Genomic DNA, 23,787 nt, shown 5'->3' on the forward strand with positions numbered 1-23,787 from the left:
AATTCAAAAAGAAAAGGTGAGAGATCCTGTCACATGCCATAACGTGAATGAATCTTGAGGACGTTATGCTAGGTGAAATAAGCCAGTCACAAAAAGACAAATACTATGATTCCACTCACATGAGATATCTCATGTGAGCAGTCGAAGTCACAGACACAGGAAGTAGAAGGGAGGCTGCCAGGGGTGAGGGAGGGGAGAGGTACAGAGTTTCAGTTTTACAAAATGAAAACCTTCTGGAGATCGCTTGCCCAACAATTTACGGTTGACAACAATTTAAATGTGTTCAACGCTACTTATTAAAAGGATAAATTTTTATATTATGTGTACCTTACCACAATTTTTTAAAATTCAGCAATAAAAGACCAACTTTAGAAGATAATTTGGGGTGCCTGGGTGGCTCAGTCATTAAGTGTCTGCCTTCAGCTCAGGTCATGGTCCCAGGGTCCTGGGATCGAGCCCTGCATCGGGTTCCCTGCTCAGCAGGAGGCCTGCTTCTCCCTCTCCCCCTGCTTGTGTTCCCTCTCTTACTGTCTCTCTGTGTTAAATAAATAAAATCTTAAAAAAAAAAAAAAGAATTTAAAACTGCTGGGAAAATCATCCTTTCTTTAAATTTTTTATTTAAATTCAAGTTAGTTAACACAGTGTATTATTAGCTTCAGGGGTAGAATTCAGTGACTCATCAATTGTATATGATACCCAGTGCTCATTATATCAAGGGCCCTCCTTAATGTCCATCACCCTAACAGTTATCCCATTCCCCCACCCACCTCCCCTCCAGCAACCCTCAGTTTGTTCTCTAGAGTTAAGTGTCTCTTATGGTTTGCCTCCCTCTCTGTTTGTCTTATTTTTCCTTCCCTTCCCCTATGTTCATCGGTTTTGTTTCTTAAATTCCACGTATGAGTGAAATCATACAGTATTTGTCTTTCTCTGATGGCCTTATTTCGCTTAGCATAATACCCTCTAGTTCCATCCACGTCATTGCAAATGACAAGACTTCATTCTTTTTGATGGTTGAGTAATATTCCATTGTATGTATTATAACACATCTTTATCCATTCATCTGTTGATGGAGTTCTGGGCTCTTTCCATATTTTGGCTGTTGTGGACATTGCTGCTATAAACAAATATGGGATTTATTCCTGGGATACAGGTGGTTCAACATCCGCAAATCAATGTGATACACTACATTAATAAAAGAAAAGGACAAGAACCATATGATTCTCTCAAAAGATGCAGAAAAAGCATCTGACCAAGTACAGCATCCTTTCCTGATTAAAATTCTTCACAGTGTAGGGATAAAGAGAACATATCTCAGTATCATAAAAGCCATCTATGAAAAGTCCATAGCAAATATAATACTCAATGGGGAAAAACTGAGAGCTTTCCCCCTAAGGTCAGGCACTCTCACCACTGCTGTTCAACACAGTACTGAAAGTCCTAGCCTCAGCAGTCAGACAACAAAAAGAAATGAAAGGCATCCAAATTGGCAAAAAAGAAGTCAAACTTTCACTCTTCGCAGATGACATGATACTCTGTGGAAAACCCAAAAGACTCCACCACAAAATTGCTAGAACTCATACAGGAATTCAGCAAAGTTGCAGGATATAAAGTCAACGCACAGAAGTCTACTGCATTTATATACACTAACAAAGAAAATCTTCCCTCCTTAAATGAACGCAATCTGTTCCCAAACTCCCAGAGCAAGTCTAGACCTCCATCCACTTCTTGTGCTACCAGCACTTGAGGGGCATGTGGTTTAAGAACCCAACGTTTCACCCTAAGGCAGGTTCAGAAACATCAGCTCCTGAGTCCAGGCTTCAGATTTCAAGCCTGGCAGCACCAGACCCTGAACCCAGGTACCTGGTCTCCAAAACCCAGAAGTTAACTGCAAGTCTGGGAGACAGAGCCATCTGCAGAACTGCACTTGGTTTAAAATCTGGCTTTGTTCTCTCCCAACTAAGCTATACTAATAAAAATCAATCCTGCCAAATTGCTGCTTGCTTCGTATTTAGCAGGTGCCCTTTCAGCATTTCTTGAGGAACACAAAGCAATGCTCTGGAGCTCTCCATATCTCTGTAACCACCTCAGCCTAACCCTCAATTAAAATTCAATTAAAAAAAGAAAACTAGTAAGCCATAAAAAGATGCCTCAAACCACCAGCTGCTTTTCAATCAAGTATTCACCCTTGAAAACAAATGAGCCTATCATTAATCTAAAATCTTGTACTTTTAAAATTAAGTATAATTTTTTAATTAAGGCTTTTCTAGATCTCAATGATATATAAATATATTCTTCCTAGATTAAGAAACACCACCTCCTAGCTGGAAGGCACATATTTATCATCTACTTGTTTCTGAAGGAAAGAAACAGATTCTTCTTAAAGGCCAACTGATTCCAGAGCTGATTTTGATAAAGCTTCAGGAAATGTTTCTTATTCCAGGAACACTGCATATATTTCACCTGGAAACAAATTCCATTTGTAGCCCTAAGGAAGAGCACAAAAGAAATCTATGCACACTACTGCATTTTCCTTATTAAGTGTTTTCAAAGCAATTTTGATAGCAAGGAAAGCAGAATTTGCAGCGTGTACTACCTTGCATCTGCGAAAGAACCTTTTACACAGAGAAAAGCATTCCTTCAACCCTCCACAAATAGGGTTGTTTTGCATCATTTTCTATCACAAACACTGTCATTTCTTTAAATCTCTTACGATTAAATTGGTCGATCCCTAAGATACATACAATACCTTACACCATTTACAAAAACTAACTCAAAATAGAGAAGACCTAAATATAAAACCTAAAACTCTAAAACTTCTAGAAAAGAACAGGAGAAAATCTTTGTGACCTTAGGTTAGAATTCTTTGATACAACACCAGAAGCAGAATACAGATTTTAAAAATTCATATATCAGACAATCGAAATTAAAAGCTTCCACTCTTCAGAAAACACTTTAAATAGATGACAAGAAAAACCAACCAACTGGGAGAAAATACCTACAAACCATATGCCTGATAAGGGACCTATACCCAAAATATATAAAGAACCCTCAAAACTCAATAAGAGGGCGCCTGGGTGGCTCAGATGGTTAAGCGTCTGCCTTCGGCTCAGGTCATGATCTCAGGGTCCTGGGATCGAGTCCCGCATCGGGCTCCCTGCTCCTTGGGAGCCTGCTTCTCCCTCTGCCTTTCTCTCTCGCTCTGTCTCTCATGAATAAAAAAAAAAAAAAACTCAATAAGAAAAGAACCCAATTTAAACATGGGTAAAAGATGTGAGCAGACACTTTGCCAAAGATACAGGATGGCAGATAAGCACATGAAAAATGTCTGACATCCACAGCCATTAGGGAAATGCAAATTAAAACTAGAATGAGACTCGATTATCTTCCTACTAGAATGGCTTAAGAAAATAGGACAATACCAAGTGCTGACTGACAAGGATTTGGAGTAACTGGCACTCTCCTAAACGACTGGTGGCAACGCAAAATGGTAGGACAACTTTGGGAAACAATTTGGCAGCTTCTCATCAAGTTAAACATACTCTTACCACATGATCCAGCAATCCTGTTCCGAGGTGTTTACCCAAATGAAACAAAAACTTAGGTTCACAACAAACTTGTCATCAGCAATTTTATTTCCAAACCCAGAAACAATCCAAATCAGCAAGGGACTGGATAAACAGAACGGGGGACATCCATACCATGGACTAATGCTACCAATAAAAAAGAATAAATTACTGATAGACACAATTACACAGATAAATCTCAAATGCATTAGGCCTAGTGAAAAAGGCTACATACTGTCTGATTCCACTTACCAGACATGTTGGAAGAGGCAAAACTAGAGAAGCAGAACACACATCAGCGGTTGCCTGACACGAGAGGTCAGAGGGAATTTTTGAGCAGTGATAAAATCAATGGTGATAGTGATTACACAAAAAGCTCATAGGACTGAAAACTAAAAAGGATGAAATTTACTGTATATAAATTAAGCCTTAGTCAAAAAGAAAGAAAATGATGTAGCAACAGTGGGACATACAGATTGCCTAGAAATGGATCCTAGCACATATCATTAAAATTTGATAGGAAAAACACCACAAATCAATGGGAAAGAGATGTCAGTAAGTCAATAAAGGATGTTGGCAAAACTGCCTATTTGAGGTGAATTCAACAGTCCATTTTGCTTCTCTCCAATACTACCTATGAATCAGAAGATCAAAGAGTTAAAATTAGGTAAACAAACCACAGAGGAGAATATAATTTATGTGAATATGCAGCTGGCCTGTGAATGAGGAAGACTTTAAGCCCCCACATAAAGGAGATCAAAATGGAAAAGTGTAGTATCATGGACCACTTAACAGTTCTAATCGCCTTAAAACAAATTCAGGGGAAAAAAACAACTTGGGAGAAAACATCTGCCACAAATAGATAAATTATTGTTACTGAAAAGCTCTTAAAAAATGAAATGTTCCAAGAGTCACACAGATAAAGTAAGTAAACCAAAGAAAACTCACTATAAAGGGAACATAAAGTCTTCAACCACCCTAAGTAATGAAAGCAAGAGAAATTAAGACAAGTTCCCTTCTCAACTAGCAACTTAGCCATGCTCTCTGTCCCTTAAAGGCACGCTCGAGGATGGGGTAGGTGTGACAAGACAAGCACCCTGATACAGAACTGGTGGGCGGACAAGAGGGCCTGAGGTTTCAAAACACCAACGTGGTCATGTACATCTAAAGCAGGGTAGTTAGTTTTTTAAAAGTATACGCAGTGAGATTTGAAAACCTCCAGAAAATATGGTCCAACTCAGTGTTGGAGCATATGAACTATTTATTTATAGCTAGGAGGATCACAAGTCAAGGATGACCAGAGTGTGACAAGATCTCATCCATCAGGTGGAGCACTTCCTCTCAAAAAGGAGCAAACCTTAGCCTACTTCCTCAAGGGCACACAGCTTGTCATACCCCTACAAATGACATTCCAGGCAAATGCTATTTTTCAATAAAATAACTACCTACTAATTAGTATTTAGTGTTTAATTCAATCAAAAAGCCTAAACTTGATAGGCCAAAAGCATGAGCAACAAAAGAAAAAAACTGATTCAACTAGACCTCATCAAAACTGAAAACATCTTTTCATCAAAGGACATTATCAAGAAAGTGAAAGGCAGGCGCCTAAGTGGCTCAGTTGGTTAAGTGACTGCCTTCGGCTCAGGTCATGATCCTGGAGTCCCGGGATCAAGTCCCACATCGGGCTCCCTGCTCAGGCAGGGAGTCTGCTTCTCCCTCTGACCCTCCCCCCCTTCATGCTCTATCTCATTCTCTCTCTCAAGTAAATAAATAAAATCTTTAAAAAAAGAAAGTGAAAGGCAACCCATGGAATGGGAGAAAGAGCTGCGAAACATGTAAGTGGTAAGGACCCAGCATTCAGAATATATAAAGATCTCCTACGATGCAATAACAAACACCATCCAATCAAAAAATGCATGAAGGACTTGATATATATTCCCCCCCCCAAAAAATATATATATACACAAATGAAAAACAAATGAAAAGATGCTCAACATCATTAGTCATTAGGGAAATGCGAATCAAAAATACAAGATACCACTTCACATCCTCTAGAGTCCAGAAATCATAAGGAAAAAATGTTGGAGAAGATATAGTGAAGCCAGAACACTTATATATAGCTAGTGGGAATGTAATGGTTCAGCCACTATAGAAAACAGTTGGAGGATTCTTCAAAAAGTCAAACACAGAATTCCTATCTGACCCAGCGCTTTCATTCTTAGGTATGTAATTAAAAGAACTGCAAACAGATGTTTCCGATACATGTACATGCATGTTAATAGCAGGACTACTTACAATAGCCAAAAGGTCCATCACAAATGAATAGATAAGAAATTGTAGTATATACAACATACAGCGGGCTGTTATTCAGCTATAAAAAGGATGAAGTACTGATCCATGCTACGACGTAGGTCAACCTGCAAAATGTTATACTAAGTAATGAGAAGCCAGACCCAAAAGGTCCCATAAATTGTTCACTTTAAAATGGTTAATTTGATGTTTTGTGAAATTCACCTATTTTTTTTAAAAAACCTAAACTCATCATAAGAATTGAAAAACTTATCATCCTACTATTCAAATTTGCCTATAATTATGTACAAGTAGGCAAGTGGTTTATAAACACTGCAAATTGTATGCAGAATGCAGCTCCTTACAACACTGACTGCAACACTCTAACCAATCGGGGACTGCCTGAAGGGACTGGTCCCTCTCTCACCTAACTCAGTCTCCTGCAAGGAAGAGCACCAGCCATTGCTCATGAAAATTGCAAAGGACTACAGACCTACAAATGGCTGAGATGAAGAGTTTATGCAGAAGAAATACAACAGACCACCCAAAGCCCCAAGGGAAAGCTTGGGTAAGACTCCTTGGGAAACCAAGGCATTGCAAAGCAGCTGTGTACATCGGGGAATTGGGAAAGCCTCACATGGGGCTGGGCCAGGCCAGACACATGCTCAGCAAAGATCTGACAAGACTTTAAGCTTACAGGGTCAGAGCATGCCCAACTAATCAATGAATGACTTCCCTGGCACAGAGCCAGTCTGCAAAGACTAGAAGAGGTGGCTGTTTCCTCAAACACCCAATTTCAACAGAAGATCAAAGACATACAAAAAGGGCACCTGGGTGGCTCAGTTGGTTGAGCGACTGCCTTCAGCTCAGGTCATGATCCTGCAGTCCCCGGATCGAGTCCCGCATCGGGCTCCCTGCTCGGCAGGGAGTCTGCTTCTCCCTCTGACCCTCCCCACTCTCATGCTCTATCTCATTCTCTCTCTCAAACAAATAAATAAAATCTTTAAAAAAAAAAAAAAGACATACAAAGAAATAGAAAAAACTGGTCCATTCAAAGGAACAAAACAAACTGATAGAGACTGTCCCTGAGATAGCACAGACTGTGGATTTACTAGACAAAAGACAACTGCCTTAAGTATGCTCAAAGAACAAAAGGAAAACACAAAAAAACTAAAATAAATTGGGAAAATGATAAACAGTTAATCCTTAAACACCATGGGTTGGGGCACTGACCCCCCCCATACAGCTGAAAATCCACATGCAACTTTTGACTCCCCAAAAACTTAACTAATAGCCTACTGTTGCCTGGAAGCCTTACCAATAACACAGTCCATTAACAGGTTTGATATATGTATTATACATTATATCCTTACAATAAACTAAGCTAGAGAAAAGAAAATATTAAGAAAATCATAAGGACAATATATTTACAGTACTGGACTATAAAAAACAAAATCCATGTATAGTAGACCCACACAGTTCCAATCTGTGTTATTCAGGGTCAACTGTATAAGCAAAAATGATATCAACAAGAAGAAATTATAAAAAGGAACAGGAATTCTGGAGGTGAAAAAATACAATACCCCAAAATTGAAAATTTTATTAGAGAAGTTCAAAATCAAATTGAGGGGGCAGAAAAGAGAATCAGACTATTTGACAAAATAACGACCGAAAACTTCCCAAGTTTGATGGAAGACTTGAAGCTCAATAAACCCCAAGTAGGATAAACCCAAGAGACCCACACTGAGCCACATTTTAATCAAACCAGTGAAAGACAAAGAGAATACTGAAAGCAGCCAGAAAAAAAGCAACTCATCACACACAAGAAATCCTCAAAAGGATTATCAGCTGATTGCTCAGAAGAAAACTTGGAGGCCAGAAAGCAGTGGAATGATATATTTAAAGCACTGAAAGAAAAAAACTGTCAACCAAGAACTCCAAATCTGGCAAAACTGTCCTTCAAAAATGAGGGAGAAAGTAAGACATTACCAGATAAACAAAAGCTGAGAGAGTTCATTAGCAGCAGACCTGCCTAACAAGAAATCCTAAAGGGAGTTCTTCAAGAGGAAATGAAAGGGCACTAGAGAATAACTCAAAGACATATGAAATATAAAGTTTTTAAGTAAAATATAAATACTGGTATTAATGTAAATTCAGTCTATAATTTCACTTTTTCGTTTTCTCCAATATAAAAATGCACCTATGATTCTATATTTTGTGGTGCACAACACATAAAGATAGAATTGGTAACACTGATAACAAAAGGAGGGGAAGAGCTGTATAGCAGTAGAGTTTTTGTATGCCACTGACAAATTGGTTATTATTCAAATTAGATTATTTCAATCATAGAATGTTATATGTAACCCCCATGCTAACCGCAGAGGAAAAAATCTATAGAATACATAGAAAAGGAAATGAAAGTATCAAAACATGCCATTTATCAACAAAACACAAAGGTAGGCAGTAATGGAGGAAACGAGGGTCAAAAAGGCTTTTAAGAAAAATACAGAAAACAAAACAAAATGGCAAAAGTCCTTTCCTAACAGTAACCACTTTAAATGCCAATAGATTAGACTCTGCAATCAAAAGACACAGATCGGCAGAAAGAATTTTAAAAAATGGGACCCAACTATACACTGTCTACAGAAGACTCACTTCATACCTAAAAAAGACATGAGGCTGAAAAGTGAAAGGACGGAAAAGATATGCAAATGAAAATAGTAATCCAAAGAGAGATGTAATGACTATACTAACATCAGACAGAGTAGACGTTAAGTCAAAAAATATCGCAAGGACATTGCATATGGATAAAAGGGTCAATTCACCAAGAAGCCATAACAATTAAAAATATGCATTTGCACAAAACTTCAGAGGTCCAAAACATATAAAGCAAATGCTGACAGAAATGAAAGGAGAAATAGTTCTACAATAATAGTTGGACACTTCAATATCCCACTTTCAATAATGGATAGAATGACACAGAAGATCAATAAGGAAACAGAGGAAGTGAGCAATACTATAAACCAATTCGAACTAACAGACATATATAGAACACACCAACCAACACAGGATACATTTTCCTCAAGGTCACATGGAAAACTCCCCAGGACAGACCATATGTAAGCCATAAAATAAGTCAAAATAAATTTAAAACCGTTAAAATCATACAAATTATCTTTTCTGATCAGAATGGAATGGAACTAGAAATCAGTAACAGAAGGAAGACTAGCAAATTCACAAATATGTTGAAAATGAAACACCACACTGTCAAATAACCAAGGGGTTACTCCAAAGAAGAAATAATCACAACAGAAATTAGAAAATTACACTAAAACCTACGCTATGCAGAGAAAGCAATGCTAAAAGGGAAATTTAAAGCTGTGAACACTTATATTAAGAAAAGATCTCAATCCAACAAATTTTACGCCATAAAAGAAACAAGAAAAAGTATAGCAAACTAAACCCAAAGATAACAGAAGGCAGGAAATAATAAAGATTACAGCAGATATAAATAGAAAACAGAAAACCAACAGAGAAATGTCAACAAAACCAAAAGCTGGTTCTCTGAAAATATCAAAATTGACCAACTTTTAGCTAGACCACCTATGAAAAAAAGGTACAAATTACTAAAGTGGAGTCATCACTACCAATTTGACAGAAATAAAAAGGATAATCAGAGTACTATGAACAACTGAATGCCAACAAATTGGGTTAGCTAGATGAAATGGATAGACTCCTAGAAACACATAACCTTCCAAGAATGACTCATGAATAGAAAACCTGACAGACTTCTTACTAAGGATTTGAATCAGTAATCAAAAGCCCTCCCCTCAAAGTAAATCCCATGACCCAAATGGCTTCACTAGTGAATTCGATTTAACTTCTAAAGAAGAATTAACATTAAACCTTCTCAAACTCTTTCAAAAAATGAAGAGAGCACTTCTTTAACTCATCCCATATGGCCAGTATTCCCGATACTGAAGCCAAACAAAGACAAGAAAAGTACAGAGCAATATCCCCTTGTGAATAGCAACGAAAAAATCCTCAACAAAATGCTAGCAAGCCAAATTCAGTTGCATAGTAAAAGGACTACACAAGATGTCCAAGGGAGATGTATTTCTGGTATGCAAGATGGTTCAACATAGAAAACAAAACACATGATCATGTCTACAGATGCAGAAAAAGCATGTGACAAAATACAACACCCTTTCATGATAAAACCAAACCAAACCAATCCAAAAAACAATCAACATAGAAGGAAACTTCAACATAATAAAGGTCACATATGAAAAACAGGTAACCCCAGGGGCGCCTGGGTGGCTCAGTCGTTAAGCGTCTGCCTTCAGCTCAGGTCATGATCCCAGGGTCCTGGGATCAAGCCCCGCATCAGGCTCCCTGCTCAGTGGGAAGCCTGTTTCTCCCTCTCCCACTCCCCCTGCTTGTCTTCCCCCTCTCACTGTCTCTCTGTCAAAAAATAAATAAAATCTTAAAAAAAAAAAAAAAAAGAAAAACAGGTAACCCCATACTCCACGATGAAAGACTGAACATTCTCCCTTAAAATCAGCAACAAGACAAGGATTCCACTTTCACTACTTCTATTCAACACAGTATTTGAAGATCTAGCCAGAACTATTATACAAGAAATAAAAGGCATCCAAATTGGAAAGGAAGCAGTAAAATTATGTTTGCAGGTGACATGATCATTTATATAGAAAAGCTTAAAGATTCCACAGAACCTGTGAGCACTAATTAGCTAAGTAAATAATGTTGCAAGGTACAAAATCAACACACAAAAAATCAGTTGCATTTCTACAGGCTAACAATGAACAATTTGCTAAGGAAATTAAGAAAATTCAATTTGCCATAGCATCAAAAAGAATAAAACACTTAGGAATTAACTGAGGCAACAAGCAGTAAGACCACATTGAAAACTACAAAACATCACTGAAAGAAATTAAAGACAGAAACAGATGAAAAAGCATCACACATTCATGGATCAGAATACTGAACACTGTGAACATGACAATACTACCCAAAGTTATCTATGGATCCAATGCAATTCTATCAAAATCCCGGCAACATTTTTTCTGCAGAAAGGCCCTTCCCAAAATTCACGTGGAATCTAAAGGGGCTCAGAATAACCAAAAAAAAAAAAAAAAAATCTGTAAAAAGAACTAGGGGCCCCCAGCTGGCTCAGTCAGTGGAGCATGTGACTCTTGATCTCAGGGGTTGTGAGTTTAAGGCCACGTTGGGTGCAGAGATTATTTAAACATAAAATCTTTGAAAAATAAATAAATAATAAAAAGAACCATGACGGAGGGCTCACACTTATTAATTTCAATGCTTATTACAAAGCTAGAGTGATCCAAATAGAGTGGTCCTAGCGTAAAGGAAGCCGTACAGGGGCGCTTGGGTGGCTCAGTCAGTTAAGCATCTGCCTTCCGCTCAGGTCATATGATCTCAGGGTCCTGGGATCGAGTCCCACATCAGGCTCTCTGTTCAGTGGGGAATCTGCTTCTCCCTCTCCCCTGTGCTGTCCCTCTCTCTCTCTTAAATAAATAAAATCTTAAAAAAAAAAAAAGACAGACAAGCGCAATAGAACAATGAGCTCAGAAATCAACATTCACATACATGCAGATCAACAGATTTTTGACCAAGTGCCAAGACTATTCAATGGGGGAAAGGATGGCCTTTTCAAGAAATGATGCTGGAAACTGGATATCCACACTGAAAAGAATGAAGCAGGATCCTTACCTTAACACAAGAACCTACAAAAAACCCAAAATGTATCCAAGACCTGAAACTACGTAAGTCTCAGAAGAAAACATAAAGAAGTTCATGACACTGGAGTTGGCAATGATTTCCTGTATATGGCGTCATAGGCACAGGCAACAATAGAAAATAATAGATAAGGGGCGCCTGGGTGGCTCAGTCGTTAAGCGTCTGCCTTCGTCTTGGGTCATGATCCCAGGGTCCTGGGATCGAGCCCCGCATCGGGCTCCCTGCTCTGCGGGAAGCCTGCTTCTCCCTCTCTCACTCCCCCTGCTTGTGTTCTCGCTCTCGCTGTGTCTCTCTCTGTCAAATAAATAAATAAAATCTTTAAAAAAAAAAAAAAAGAAAAGAATAAACTGGTCTTCAGCAAAATCAAAAACTGTTAGGTATCAAAGAACACTATCAAAAGATTGAAAAGGGCAACCTACAGAATAGGAGAAAGTCATTTGCATATCATACATCTGATAAGGGTTTAACATCCAGAATATAGAGAACTCCTAGAGCTCAACACCAACAGCAAAACCCAATTTAAAAGAGCAAAAGACTTAGACATTTCTCCAAAAATAAAAAGATGACCAGTTAAGCGTGTGAAAAGATGCTCAACAACACTAATCATTAGGGAAATGCAAATCAAAACCACAATAAGATACTACTTCACATCCACTGGGTGGCTACTATTTTTTTTTTTTTTAAAGATTTTATTTATTTATTCATGAGAGACAGAGAGAGAGAGAGGCAGAGGGAGAAGCAGGCTCCCAAGGAGCAGAGAGCCCAATGCGGGACTCGATCCCAGGACCCTGGGATCATGACCTGAGCCGAAGGCAGACGCCCAACCATCTGAGCCACCCAGGCGCCCTGGGTGGCTACTATTAAAAAAAAAAAAAAACACAACCAAAAACTAATGATGTAATGTATGGTGATTAACATAATAAAATTTCAAAAAAAAAAAAAAAAAAAAAACAAATTAAGTGGTGGTGAATATGTGGAGAAACTGGAATTTCCGTGCAGTGCTGGAGGGAAGGTGAAACAAGGCAGCTGCTATGGCAAAAATATGGTAGCTCCTTAAAAACTCACACACAGAATTACCACGTAATTCAGTAATTCCACTTTAGGTGTATGTCCAAAAATATTGAAATCAGAGATTGTTATTTTATACCAACATTCACAGAAGCATTATTCATAATATCCAAATGGTGAGAACAGCCCAACTGGCATGGATGGATGAATGGATAAACAAAATGTGGTATATACATGCAATGCATTATTATTCGGCCTTAAGAAGGAATGAAATTCTGATATATAGAAACATGGATGAACCCTGAAAACATTATGCTGAGCGAACTAAATAAGACCCAACAGGCTAAATATTCTATGATTCCACTTCCATGTCTTACCTAGTCTAGTCAAATTCATAGAGATAGAAAAGGAGAATGGTGGTGGAATGAGGGGGAGGGTGGGGAATGCGGAGTTAGTGTTTAGAGGATACAGAGTTTCGGATGAGGATCATGAAGAAGTTCTGGAGATGGACAGAGGTGATGGTTGCACAACGTGACTATACTTCACGCCAGTAAATTTTATGCTACGCATATTTTACCACAATAAAAGAAAAGGCAAAACAAATGACCGTTATTTCAAAAAGAGATCATGTAAATGAGGAGAAACTTACAGACATGTATGTGCAGAGGGCTTAGAAGAGCTATCCAGGTGAGTAACAGAGGAACTAGAGCTTTGGCAGAGGTCCTAGGAGGGAAGTGAGCCAAACCACTTGGGAAATGCTCGGTGATTTCCTTTTCCAAAAAGGTCAGCAGACAGGAAATATGAAGCCAATGTCAAGATTTCACTGGTGACTAACAGCCAATGTCAAGATTTCACTGGTGACTAACAGACTGATTATCAAACTGGACAAGTCTGCTTTCCATGGTTTTCAACAAGGGGCTATCGGCATTTTGGACAAGAATGACTATTGCTTTCGGTGGGACTCTCCTGCTCACCACAGGGCACTTACTATCCCTGAACTCCAAACCCTTTAATATAGGAGCACTCTCCTCACCCCATTACACTAGCAATCGAGAAGAAGCCCACAAATTTCTACTACCACCACAACCCCAGCTCACTCAGATGAACACCACAGAGTGAATCCAACAACTGAAATATGAGAGCCTGTGTGTGTCAGGATGTGTCAAGTTATAAAGCAGTAACAAACAATTCTAAACAAGGTTTCTCTCTTGTTCATGACCTGTTCCTCCCGGGCCAGCCAGGTGGAACATTCCACACTCTTCCACACTGTCCTCACACGGGACCTGGGCTGACAAAGAGGGAAGAAGACACAGCAAATGACGTACTGGCATTTAAAAATTCCACCTGGGGGCCACCTGGGTGGCTCAGTCAGTTAAGCATTCGACTCTTGATTCTGGCTCAGGTCATGATCTCAGGGTCATGAGATCGAGCCCTGTGTTGGGCTCTGCGCGGGGCATGGAGCTTGCTTAAGATTCTCCCTCTCCCTCCACTCGTCTCTTTTTCTTTAAAAAAAAAAAAAAAAAAAGTCTTTCTTATAAAAATTCCACCTAGAAGTGACACACAACACTTCTTATATTTTATTGGTCAAAGCAGATCATATGGTCTTGCCTTTTAGGAGGGCCAGGAAAATGCATTCCTCCCATTTACCCAGAAGGAAAAGAACCAGAGATCATTTGTACAGAGCCCTAACTGCTTCCCAGCTATGACTTAAAAGCATTCTGTGAGGATGCTAGGCCCACGTTCATCACTGAAAGTTACCGAAGAGCGTGTTAGGCTCAGTGTAGGCCTGGAGAGGGTACCACCACTGGTGCCAGGCTAAGGAGCCCCAGGAGGGATGAGCCGTGGGCGGGGGAAGCAATTTTTACACTATTTCAATGCGGTGGGAGGCATAGGATCATCACGGCAGCAAGTGCAGCAGGGCAACTGACCCGGCAGTGAGGGGTCACAAAGTCTGCGGGCAGCCTCCAGGTCGGCCGCGTGTCCACAGCCGCAGGGCGGAGTCAGCCTCAAGGAGGACTTGCAGCAGACGGACAGGTGGAAACAAGAACGTGCAGAACGGGGGCGCCTGGGGGGGCTCAGTCCATTAAGCGTCTGCCTTCGGCTCAGGTCAAGATCCCCGGGTCCTGGGATCGAGCCCCGCATGCCCCCCCCCCCGCTCAGCGGGGAGTCTGCTTCTCCCTCTACTTGCAGCTCCCCCTGCTTGTGTGCGCATGCGCTTTCTCTCTCTCAAATAAATTCTTAAAAAAAAAAAAAGTGGAGACCAGGCAGGCAGGGGGAGGCAAGTGTCCCTGTGCTCGCTCCCAGGAAGCGCCGAACAGACCCTCACAGGGACAGGAGTGTGGGGGAGGGATCTTCATCCCGCCGCCCCGCCCTGAGAGCCTTGATACTGGGATCCTCTGGATACATGGGCCGCCCTGCTGGGGGCGGGGGGGGGGGGACAAACAGGCGGGGGTAGAGACGTGGCCGAACAATCCCTGAACTGCGGCCATTCGGGCTGCTGACAGCACTTAGCTCCTGGCACTGTGCCGCAGTGAAGGTGCACCCTCCCCGAGGGCAGCCTTTCTCAGGTCCCGATCACAGCCAGGGAGGACGATACACTTGGTGCGATGGAGGTCCTGACGACGAGGAGCTCTCACGGGGATGCTGAAGCCGCAGTGTGGTCAAACAGAACCAGGGGGGCTTTGTTTGGTGAGGTCGGCCCAGGGCAGCCTTATGTAGGAGGCCCGTGTGAGCACGGGAATGCCTTCAGTTATTTTAATTAAAAACCTCCCCCAATAAAAAATGCCTGGGACCAAGTGTCAAGGAAAAAAAAAAAAAAAAGAATTAAGAATAACCAGTACTTTTAAATGCACTTTTATTTTTCTTAACTTCCCATTTTAAACCAGCGTTATGGAGGACAAAATAAAGGCTAGACATTCTGCATTTAAAAAAAAATATGCTTAGGGATTTTATTTCAACATCAACTGAAGTGTTTTGGTTTGGTTTTTGTTTTTCCATTTAACTACCCTCAGAGTCGTGGAGCTTGCAATAGGAAGATACTATGGGGTGGGGGAGTAGACATGGAGGTTATCTTTTCTGTTTCAGGATTTATTACAACGATGCTCTCCGCCCGGTACACTCAGCCCGCAATCCCACACTTCTCAAACTGAGGAGCTCAGTGACAGCCACAAGGCTTTCAAGATCACAGGTGGGACAGGGGAGGGGACTTTTTCTCCCAGGAGAGTAATTTTAAAAATCCTTTCTGTGTTAAAATAAACAAACATATATTACGGAATAGAATGCAAAATAGGCCTAACTTTAAAAGACAAAACTGGAGATGGATGAAAAAAATCCCCTGCACAGACAGGGTGGGGCTGCCGCACCTCCGGGCTCTGGGGCAGGCTCGGACTGGCCTCCGCACTCAGTCTGACAGAAGGATCTGAGACGCTCCCCTGAAGGATGCCGCAGCGGGTCATAACTCATACTTCCTCTCACTACACGATGACAGCAAGAAACCTTTTTTTTTTTCAACAAATATTTAGCACCTGCTATATGGCGGGCCCTGCACACTCGGGGTAATTATCATTTTGGCCTGCCACATGATTGAGGGTCACCACCGTGGGGTAAATCCTAGGGCCCTTCTAACAGAGGGTGAGGTCTACCAGCAGGCAGCCGAGGGGGGACCAGGCCAGGCTCTGTGCCAGAAGACCCAGATGCCAGAGCGCAATCACAACGCAAGGGACTCTCCAGGTCCGTAGGGCCCTCCCGCTGCAGAGGTTTAACCATGGCGGGCTGCCCCAACAGCCGTGCCACCGCTCTGCAGGGCTTGGGGGGAATGTCAGAGGGGGTCTGTGCGAAGGGATCCCTGGACCATGCCCAGTGCGGGGGGTATCCCTACAACCGGAAGGGCACAAGACGCCTGGGCAGTCGGCACCCACACCCCTGGGCAGGCTCGGCAGTCTAAAAGCACAGGCTTTGGGCCTGTTTCGTAGGGATTATATATGCTATTTTTTAAACATTTTAAGTGCAACGGGAAGTGCATATAGCTTACGCGCACAGTCTGGTCAAGTTTTACAGACTGCACCGACCCATGATAACCAGCACCCAGATCCCGAAATACATTCTTCTCAGCTCTTAGAAACCCCTTATTAGGAACCTACGGTTTTACCTTTAGACATCCAACCTTCAATGAACACCTATTTTCAGGCATCCAGGAGATGATTTATAGTTGAAATAAGCAATACAAAAGAAGGCAAAACAAAGTGATTCAGCACCACAGGGGAGAGGAGCTCAGAGCAGGGTATCCCCGCCCTCCCGCATCCACGTGACCAACTTGCAAAATGCGGGGACAGCCCAAGCCACAGGCACTGTCAACTATGCGTCCATGAGCACGTGCCTGGGTCTTCTTGGTTTCCTAGGTGGTAAACAACATACCTCTAAGACGACTCTCACCTTCCCCCAAACTAGAAACACACTGCTAGGTGTTCTAGGTTCAGGAAGAAAACACTGTTTCAGTCGTTACCGCCAGCCCTGGTTCTAACCTGAGTAAACACTGCTTTCTCTTGGCTAACACAGCAGGATAAAGGGGGCAAACATTGTGTCAGAGACTCTGATCCACTGCAAAGCAGGCACATTCCTTCCGGGAAACAGTAAGTACATGATAAAGAAACGTGGACGCCAACACAAGGCACAAGACACGTACCACCCCAAGACATCTACTGCAAAGTTCCTTCTAATCAAGAAAAAAATTTTCAACAGCAAAGTACATAAAATACACACCTCAGGGAAAGGCCGCAGTAATTAAAAACGAAAACCGTGAAGACCTCCGAGCTACTCAGAAATAGCACTGAGAGTGCTAAAGACAGAATTCAAACTGCAATCATACTGCAAAACTAGGCACAAATGGTGACTAAACACAGGCAAACACTGGATGGGAAAGATCTAGAAAATGACACCCAGGGCGTAGGGGAGGTAGAGCAGTAGTTCCAACTTTGTTTTTATTTCAGCTGCTATGAACAGGATATTACTTGGACAATACAAAACTCATCTAAATACCATTACTGTGTAAAACCCTTCTGGATCGGATTCATACTCCCAGGCTGACTTTTACAGTCAGTATCCAAGGAATCCTGTCCAAAGCCTCATCTGGCCAGTTTCTAAAAAAGTACCAGACCAGCTGCTATTAATGCCCCAGCCCTTCTAGTTAAAGGGAGGAGCAAAGGTATTAGGAGAAAACCCCAAAGCGCTGACAACCCCTTGTATTTAAATACATTATACTTAGCATGTCCTTGATCAACTCAATGGCACTGTAAGTTGGACAAAGATGTCTATCCTCCCAATGTTATTTCCATGGAAGTTGTGTGACTTGCCGAGATCCCGTGAGTCTACTGGCCGGCCAGTCAGGCACTGGCTCTGAGGACAGAATCCTGGCTCAGCCCCTTCCTAGCTGGGCTGCCCAGAGCAAATGGCTCTACTTCCCCTTATCTTTTTAAAATATAGATAATACAAGCCATTTTGGAACTACAGTGAGGATTAAATCTGGTAAAAGGAAATGACAGTTTCTGGGCGGGGGGGGGGGGGGCAGGATGGCTCTTCAGGTCTTCTCCCATTCCCAAAACCCAAGGCCTTGCAGATCCCCAAAGCACAGCAGGAGCCAGCTGAGTTCTGGCAAAGGCAGAAGAGGCAAGGAGTTCCAGAGTGACCTTAGTACCCAGCACATAAGTGCTCAAAGAATATCTGACAAATGGACTAACCCAGTCAGGGAGCCCTCTGTCAACAGCTGATGATTAAGAAGAACAGGCAGAAGCCATCCGCTATCTGAACTCAAACTCTGGCCCCTTTAACTTTGAGACTACAGCGTATTTTTGCACTGCATACAGATGGTAGCATTTACCACCGTGGAAGACAAAGTCTCCTGCACGTTATCTTCAGCTGTATTTACCAAACATGCCTCTGCGTGGTCCTATTTAAAGAGATTCAGAGAGAGAACAAACTGATGGTTACCAGAGGGGAGCTGGGTGAGGAATGGGTGAAAGAGGTAATCGGGATTCAGAGCGCACTTCTCGTGATGAGCCCTGAGTAATGTACACAATTGCTGGTTCCCTGTATTGTACACCTGAAACTAATACAACACTGTTTATTAATTATACTGGAATTAAAATTAAAAACTTAAAAATAAAAATAAAACATTCAGAAACCACTGCTTTCCAAAAAGAAAAGAAAATAGTCCTACTAATATTGTCTTATCTCTATTAGATAAGGCTCCTCCATCAGCCTCTATCAATCCCACTTTGGTGAATAAAGCTATGTCTTTTATGAAACAAAATCGTATCTTGGAGGTAAAAACTGTAAACTGTAGCTCAGAGAAAGTGCTGATGGGTAAAGCAGAACTCTCAAGAACAGTTTAAAATGAACATGCCTATTCTATTTGAACGGCTTTATTGATCTTTTTCATTAATTTATTGTAATATTCATAAACGGTTTTAAGTCACATGATTATCTCACGGATTACTGTCCCGTGTGCCTGATCAGATCAGAATTACTGTGATCTCTGAAATTCCTAATTACTGAGAATTTAGTTCTTCAAGGCAAATCACTGTACTTGTCCTTCTAAGAAGTCACAAACCATCCCCCTCTGTGAGCAGCTTCTGAGGCTCTGGGCATACACATTCAGTCAGAGAATGAGAAGAGGACACTTTGTAGCTATGAAGTCAGCACCAGAGAAATTCCCCTTTACCACTCCCAACAGCATGCTCTATACTATTCCTGAGACCAGTTAGCTTCATTTCCTTCTCTGCGAGTCCAACCTGCACCCTAGAGCAAGAAGAGAGTAACAGGACAACAGTGACATCCAGGACCTGCTGGGTCCTCTGCTAGGAGGCGGAGGTAGTCTCATCTTCCAGAAATTCTGAGCTGCACTGCTGAGAGCTCTCAGAAAGGGACCAGACCCTTGCCTTCCTTGAGTATTACTCCTGTCGTTCGACATAAAGACCCAAAGATCGGTGGTCAGCCCAACAAGGACTACACCCTTGGGAGCTGTGGTCCCGGTCAGTGGACATTAAATCCGACACACGGGTAAGGGTGCAAAAAAGCAGAAGCTAGAAAGGACGTCGGTTCAAATCACGGTCTTCTCATAACATCAGGCCTAAGCTGCTTTGCTGGAAGCCCCTCCCGCTCTGCCCCCTCCAAGGGATGGAAATTCTATTTACTGTATGTGTGAGAGTAAGAACCACTGAGCACTAATGCTGCCTCAGGTGGTTCATCACACTGCTTTATTCATAAGGCTGGGGTACAGGGTAGAACCGCACGGATTTAACATCTTGCTGTGCCTGAAATGTTCATTAAGGGCTCTTATCTGCAGTCACCTGCCCACCCCACTGAACCTCTCCACTAATTTAAAGAGTCCATAATCTGCTCACATTTAAATTATGATGAACAGGAACATTTCCACTGGAAAAAATCGTCATGCATCTTAATTTGTGCTGCCAATTAGGTCTTTGGAAAAGGGGGAAAAAAACCTGATTATCTTACATATAGTAATTTGCCCTAATTGGTGCATAATGGGTCAGATATAATTTGTGGACTACCCCCACATGGTAAACTGTTTATTTAACGTTTTAGAGGTACCAAAAATTAGCCTTGTTATTTGATGGTAAAAGGTTCACTCCCGACCACACATTCTGGGGACATTTTAAATCTAAACATGAACTGTGTATTTAAGTGGTGGAAGTACAGTTTGAACAGAACAACAGGTTTCTAGAGTCCTATATTATCAAGATACACTGATGAAATTCACACGTGGCTCGAGGCTCCTTGAAGAAAGGGTTAAGTCCTAGAGAAATCCAAGCCTCCTAGAAGCAGAGGATACTAATTATATGGTAAAGGTCAGTGAAAAATAAAACAAACAAAAAACTGACCCTGTCTCAGTCCTTAGTCTTGTTTCTTTTCCTTGCTTTTAATACCTCCCCCTCATTGGGGAAATTTAAAAACAGTACTCTTTCTCATCAACCTCCGCAACAATTCTTTCTCAAATGTCTACTTTCAGGAAGCCCTTCGGACACCACTAAATGGCCAAAGCGACCAACCATTAATGGCTCTGCCTTTAATTGGCACCAGGACCCAGGCAGGTGACAACCGCCTGGGCTCAAGCACCACTGAACTTGCTGGGTCGCTTCGGTCTTCCAAGGATACGCCCGGAGCCCCGCCTCTCTTTCCGAGGCCCAGCACCCAGGTGGAGAAGAGGTAAAACATTACCAGTCCAAGGTAAAGTGGAAGCGGTGAGTCAAAGGCACTCAAAAAAAGCAAGAAAAAAATCCAACCGTCACAAAGCCTCTCTCGGGGCTCCCACACGCTGCTTCCTTCCCTTTCTAAAAGTTTTATTTTTAGTTCATTTAAAAAAAGTGGGTACTGCTTACCTCTGAAGATACTAGGTATATTCGTTAATAGAAAGTAAGGAAAAGCTCTTTTAAGAAGCAAAATAGAAAACTGAGGTCACGTTCACATTCCCACCACCTACTGAAACATTTGGGGGGGGTACTCTCAAATGTTTGTAAATGAGGTTTTTAAAACAGTTTGGGGTCCTGCTGTGTTTACGGTTTGTGATCTCGGGGCTTTTTGTTTTTTAACTTGGCCTCATGACGTTGCCACTTCCCCCTCCAAGTGGTTTGAAATTCCTTAAAAACACAAAAGTTCTAGAACAAATACAAGAGCAATTCCTTGTAAATTACACTCCCTCACCCAAGCTGAACCGGACTCCCGGCAATTTTTTAGAAAAATTACACTTTTCTGAAACTTCCCCATCTCTGCGCCAATTCCCGGAGAAAATGGGGGGCGCGCACCAGAAAAGCTCCCCGCACACGCCGCCCCCCCCGCCCCGCCGGATCCACCAGCGCCGCAAAGGCAGGCGCTACGCCCCTGCTGCCGCCCGCCCGCACTTCCCTCGAAACGCGTCCGTCCACTCCTGGGGCTCGCGGCCCCAGCGGCCCGGCCTGCGACCCCCCGGGCGACCCCCCGGGACCGAGGCGACCGCCGCGCGGGGGGACGCCCGACCTCTCCAGTCCGGGCCGGCGCAGCGGTGACCCACCGCGCACACCTGCAGGGCGCGGCCGCTCCGGCGTTCCCGGGGCGAGGCTGGCCAGGTCCACAACGCGGCGGCCAAGGGCCACGTTTCCAGCCCAAGGCGGGGAGGAGGGCCGGGCGCAAAGGGCAGGCCGGCCGGGCTGCGGCGGGACCCTCACCTGGGAGCGAGACGCCAGCTCCATTCTTCCCACCCGGGCTCCGGCCTCCTCCTAGCACGCGGCCACGGGAACCCGGCTCGCCACGGGCCGGCGCACGCAGAACACCCGCGGCCGCGCAGCCCGCGCGCTGCGCCCGGAGCTCCGGCGGGCCGGGGGAGGGGCGCACTCGGCGCCCGGGACAGGGGGAGCGCGCCGCGCCGTCCACTCGGCGCCGCCGCGCCCGGCGGCGAGCCTCGGGTCTCGGACCGAACTTGGCGACCGGGGAACCTCGCTTCGCCCGCGGCGCGAGAGGGGGCTGCAGATGGGCGCGGCCCGCGGCGGCTGCCGGCGCGGGGGCCCCGAGCTCCCCCCTGCAGCGGAGGGAGGGAGTGGAGCCGTCCGGCCGGGTTTCGCGCGGGAGAAATGAGGGGGCAGTCCCGGCGCAGCCTCCAGCTGGCACGCCCGGCTACGCGCGCCGGATCTTTGCAGCGCTTATTCCAGGTCCTGCCCTGAAGCACATGCCTCCGCGGCACTCCGTCTCTGCTCCGGGAGAGCATTTTAGAGCCACTTCAGGGCTCGTTTTGTTTAGTTGTTGTAAAGGGGCGGGGTTCTGCCGCCTCCCCAAACATTTGCTGCAGGGTTCACTTTGCAAAACTAGCAACCCGGGTTTCTTTACCGAGGCCCTGAGGCTGGGGAGCTGCAAAATCCCCTCGAACTTGAGGCAGCCTTTGCTATATACCATTATACACGTAGGCCTGCAGCCCCACTAGACAGAGAGTTCTAGAGGGTAGAAACGCTGGTTAACAAATATTGGCTGAGTGGCTACTATGCGTCAGACACTGTGTGTTAGACCTTGGGAATACGAGATGGAACAACAAAAAAACAGGTCCCTGCTCTGTTGGAGCTTATGGCCAGGGAGCCAGCCACCAGCAAGAGGATATAAATGTAATAATGATGCAAGTAAGTGTAATAATAATGTAACAATTAATTTGATTCATAATTTAACGATTCAAATACCATTAATGTGATAATAAGTTCAATTATAATGATGCAAATAAATGTAAATTTGGAGCCATGATAGATGCCACGAGGGAAAAGGTAAATGGTACTCTGGTGGTTTAAAATAGGGAGACTTAATTTTTTGGCACAGGTCAGGGACGACTTTTTTTTAAAAGATTTTATTTATTTGACAGAGACAGAGATAGCGAGAGCAGGAACACAAGCCGCAGGAGTGGGAGAGGATGAGCAGGCTTCCCGCTGAGGAGGGAGCCCGATGTGGGGCTCGATCCTAGGACTCTGGGATCATGACCTGAGCCGAAGGCAGACCCTCAACGACTGAGTCACCCAGGCGCCCCTAGGGACGACTTCTTAAAAGTTCAGGTAGGAAGAGCGAAGAATCCACTGGGTGGAGACTGTGGAAGGCGTGAAGTGGGTATTGGGGGAAGGGTGGTAGATGAAGTTGTCCTGAAATCAGAGCAAGTTTGCAGGGCAGTATGGAAAGCCTTTTAGCACTGTGGTCATGCGTTCGGAGTGGATCACTGAATGCATGAGACCTTCTGCAGCCCTTCTTGGCTGCTCGGGATCTGACACTCATCTTTTTTTTGTTGAAGCAGTGAACGAAATTGGCCAAACATTTGCTCAAGCTTGAGGAGAGAACATCTGCAAACTGTCCTTCCTACTTTCACTGGTTCAGCAGACATGTGTTATGTGCTCTCCATGTTCCAGACTGTGGGGGGAAGAAAGACCAATAAAACATAGTATGATTTTTTTTAAATGTTTTCTCTTTACTGGGTAACAAACTATTCATTAGAGCCACTTTCATTTTTATTATGCTTTAGAGTTTTCCTTCATATATAGTATCTTCTTGAATCTTCCCCACATTCTTCCAGATTCTTATTATCGACATTTTTTAAATGTGGAGACAGAATCTAAGAAGATGCATTAAGAGAAAA

The 23,787-nt window shown here is 43.2% G+C and overlaps 1 protein-coding gene across 3 annotated transcripts in view; it reads right to left on the reverse strand.

Moving 5' to 3' along the window:
- CDCA7L (cell division cycle associated 7 like) overlaps positions 1–22,013 on the reverse strand; it is a 43,502-nt gene extending 21,489 nt beyond the window's left edge. The window contains exon 1 of one of the 3 annotated variants that reach the window (XM_035020715.1): positions 21,857–22,013. In XM_035020715.1, coding sequence (XP_034876606.1) covers positions 21,857–21,880 — 24 coding nt within the window. In that variant the 5' untranslated portion in view covers positions 21,881–22,013. The remainder of the gene's footprint in view (positions 1–21,856) is intronic. The other 2 variants (XM_035020716.1, XM_035020714.1) reach the window with 2 other exon arrangements.
- Between the last annotated feature and the right edge of the window lie 1,774 nt (positions 22,014–23,787).

This window comes from Mirounga leonina, unplaced genomic scaffold (assembly GCF_011800145.1).
Source record: "Mirounga leonina isolate KUSES-001 unplaced genomic scaffold, KU_Mleo_1.0 Mir_174, whole genome shotgun sequence".
In the NCBI taxonomy this organism is placed as follows: domain Eukaryota; kingdom Metazoa; phylum Chordata; class Mammalia; order Carnivora; family Phocidae; genus Mirounga; species Mirounga leonina.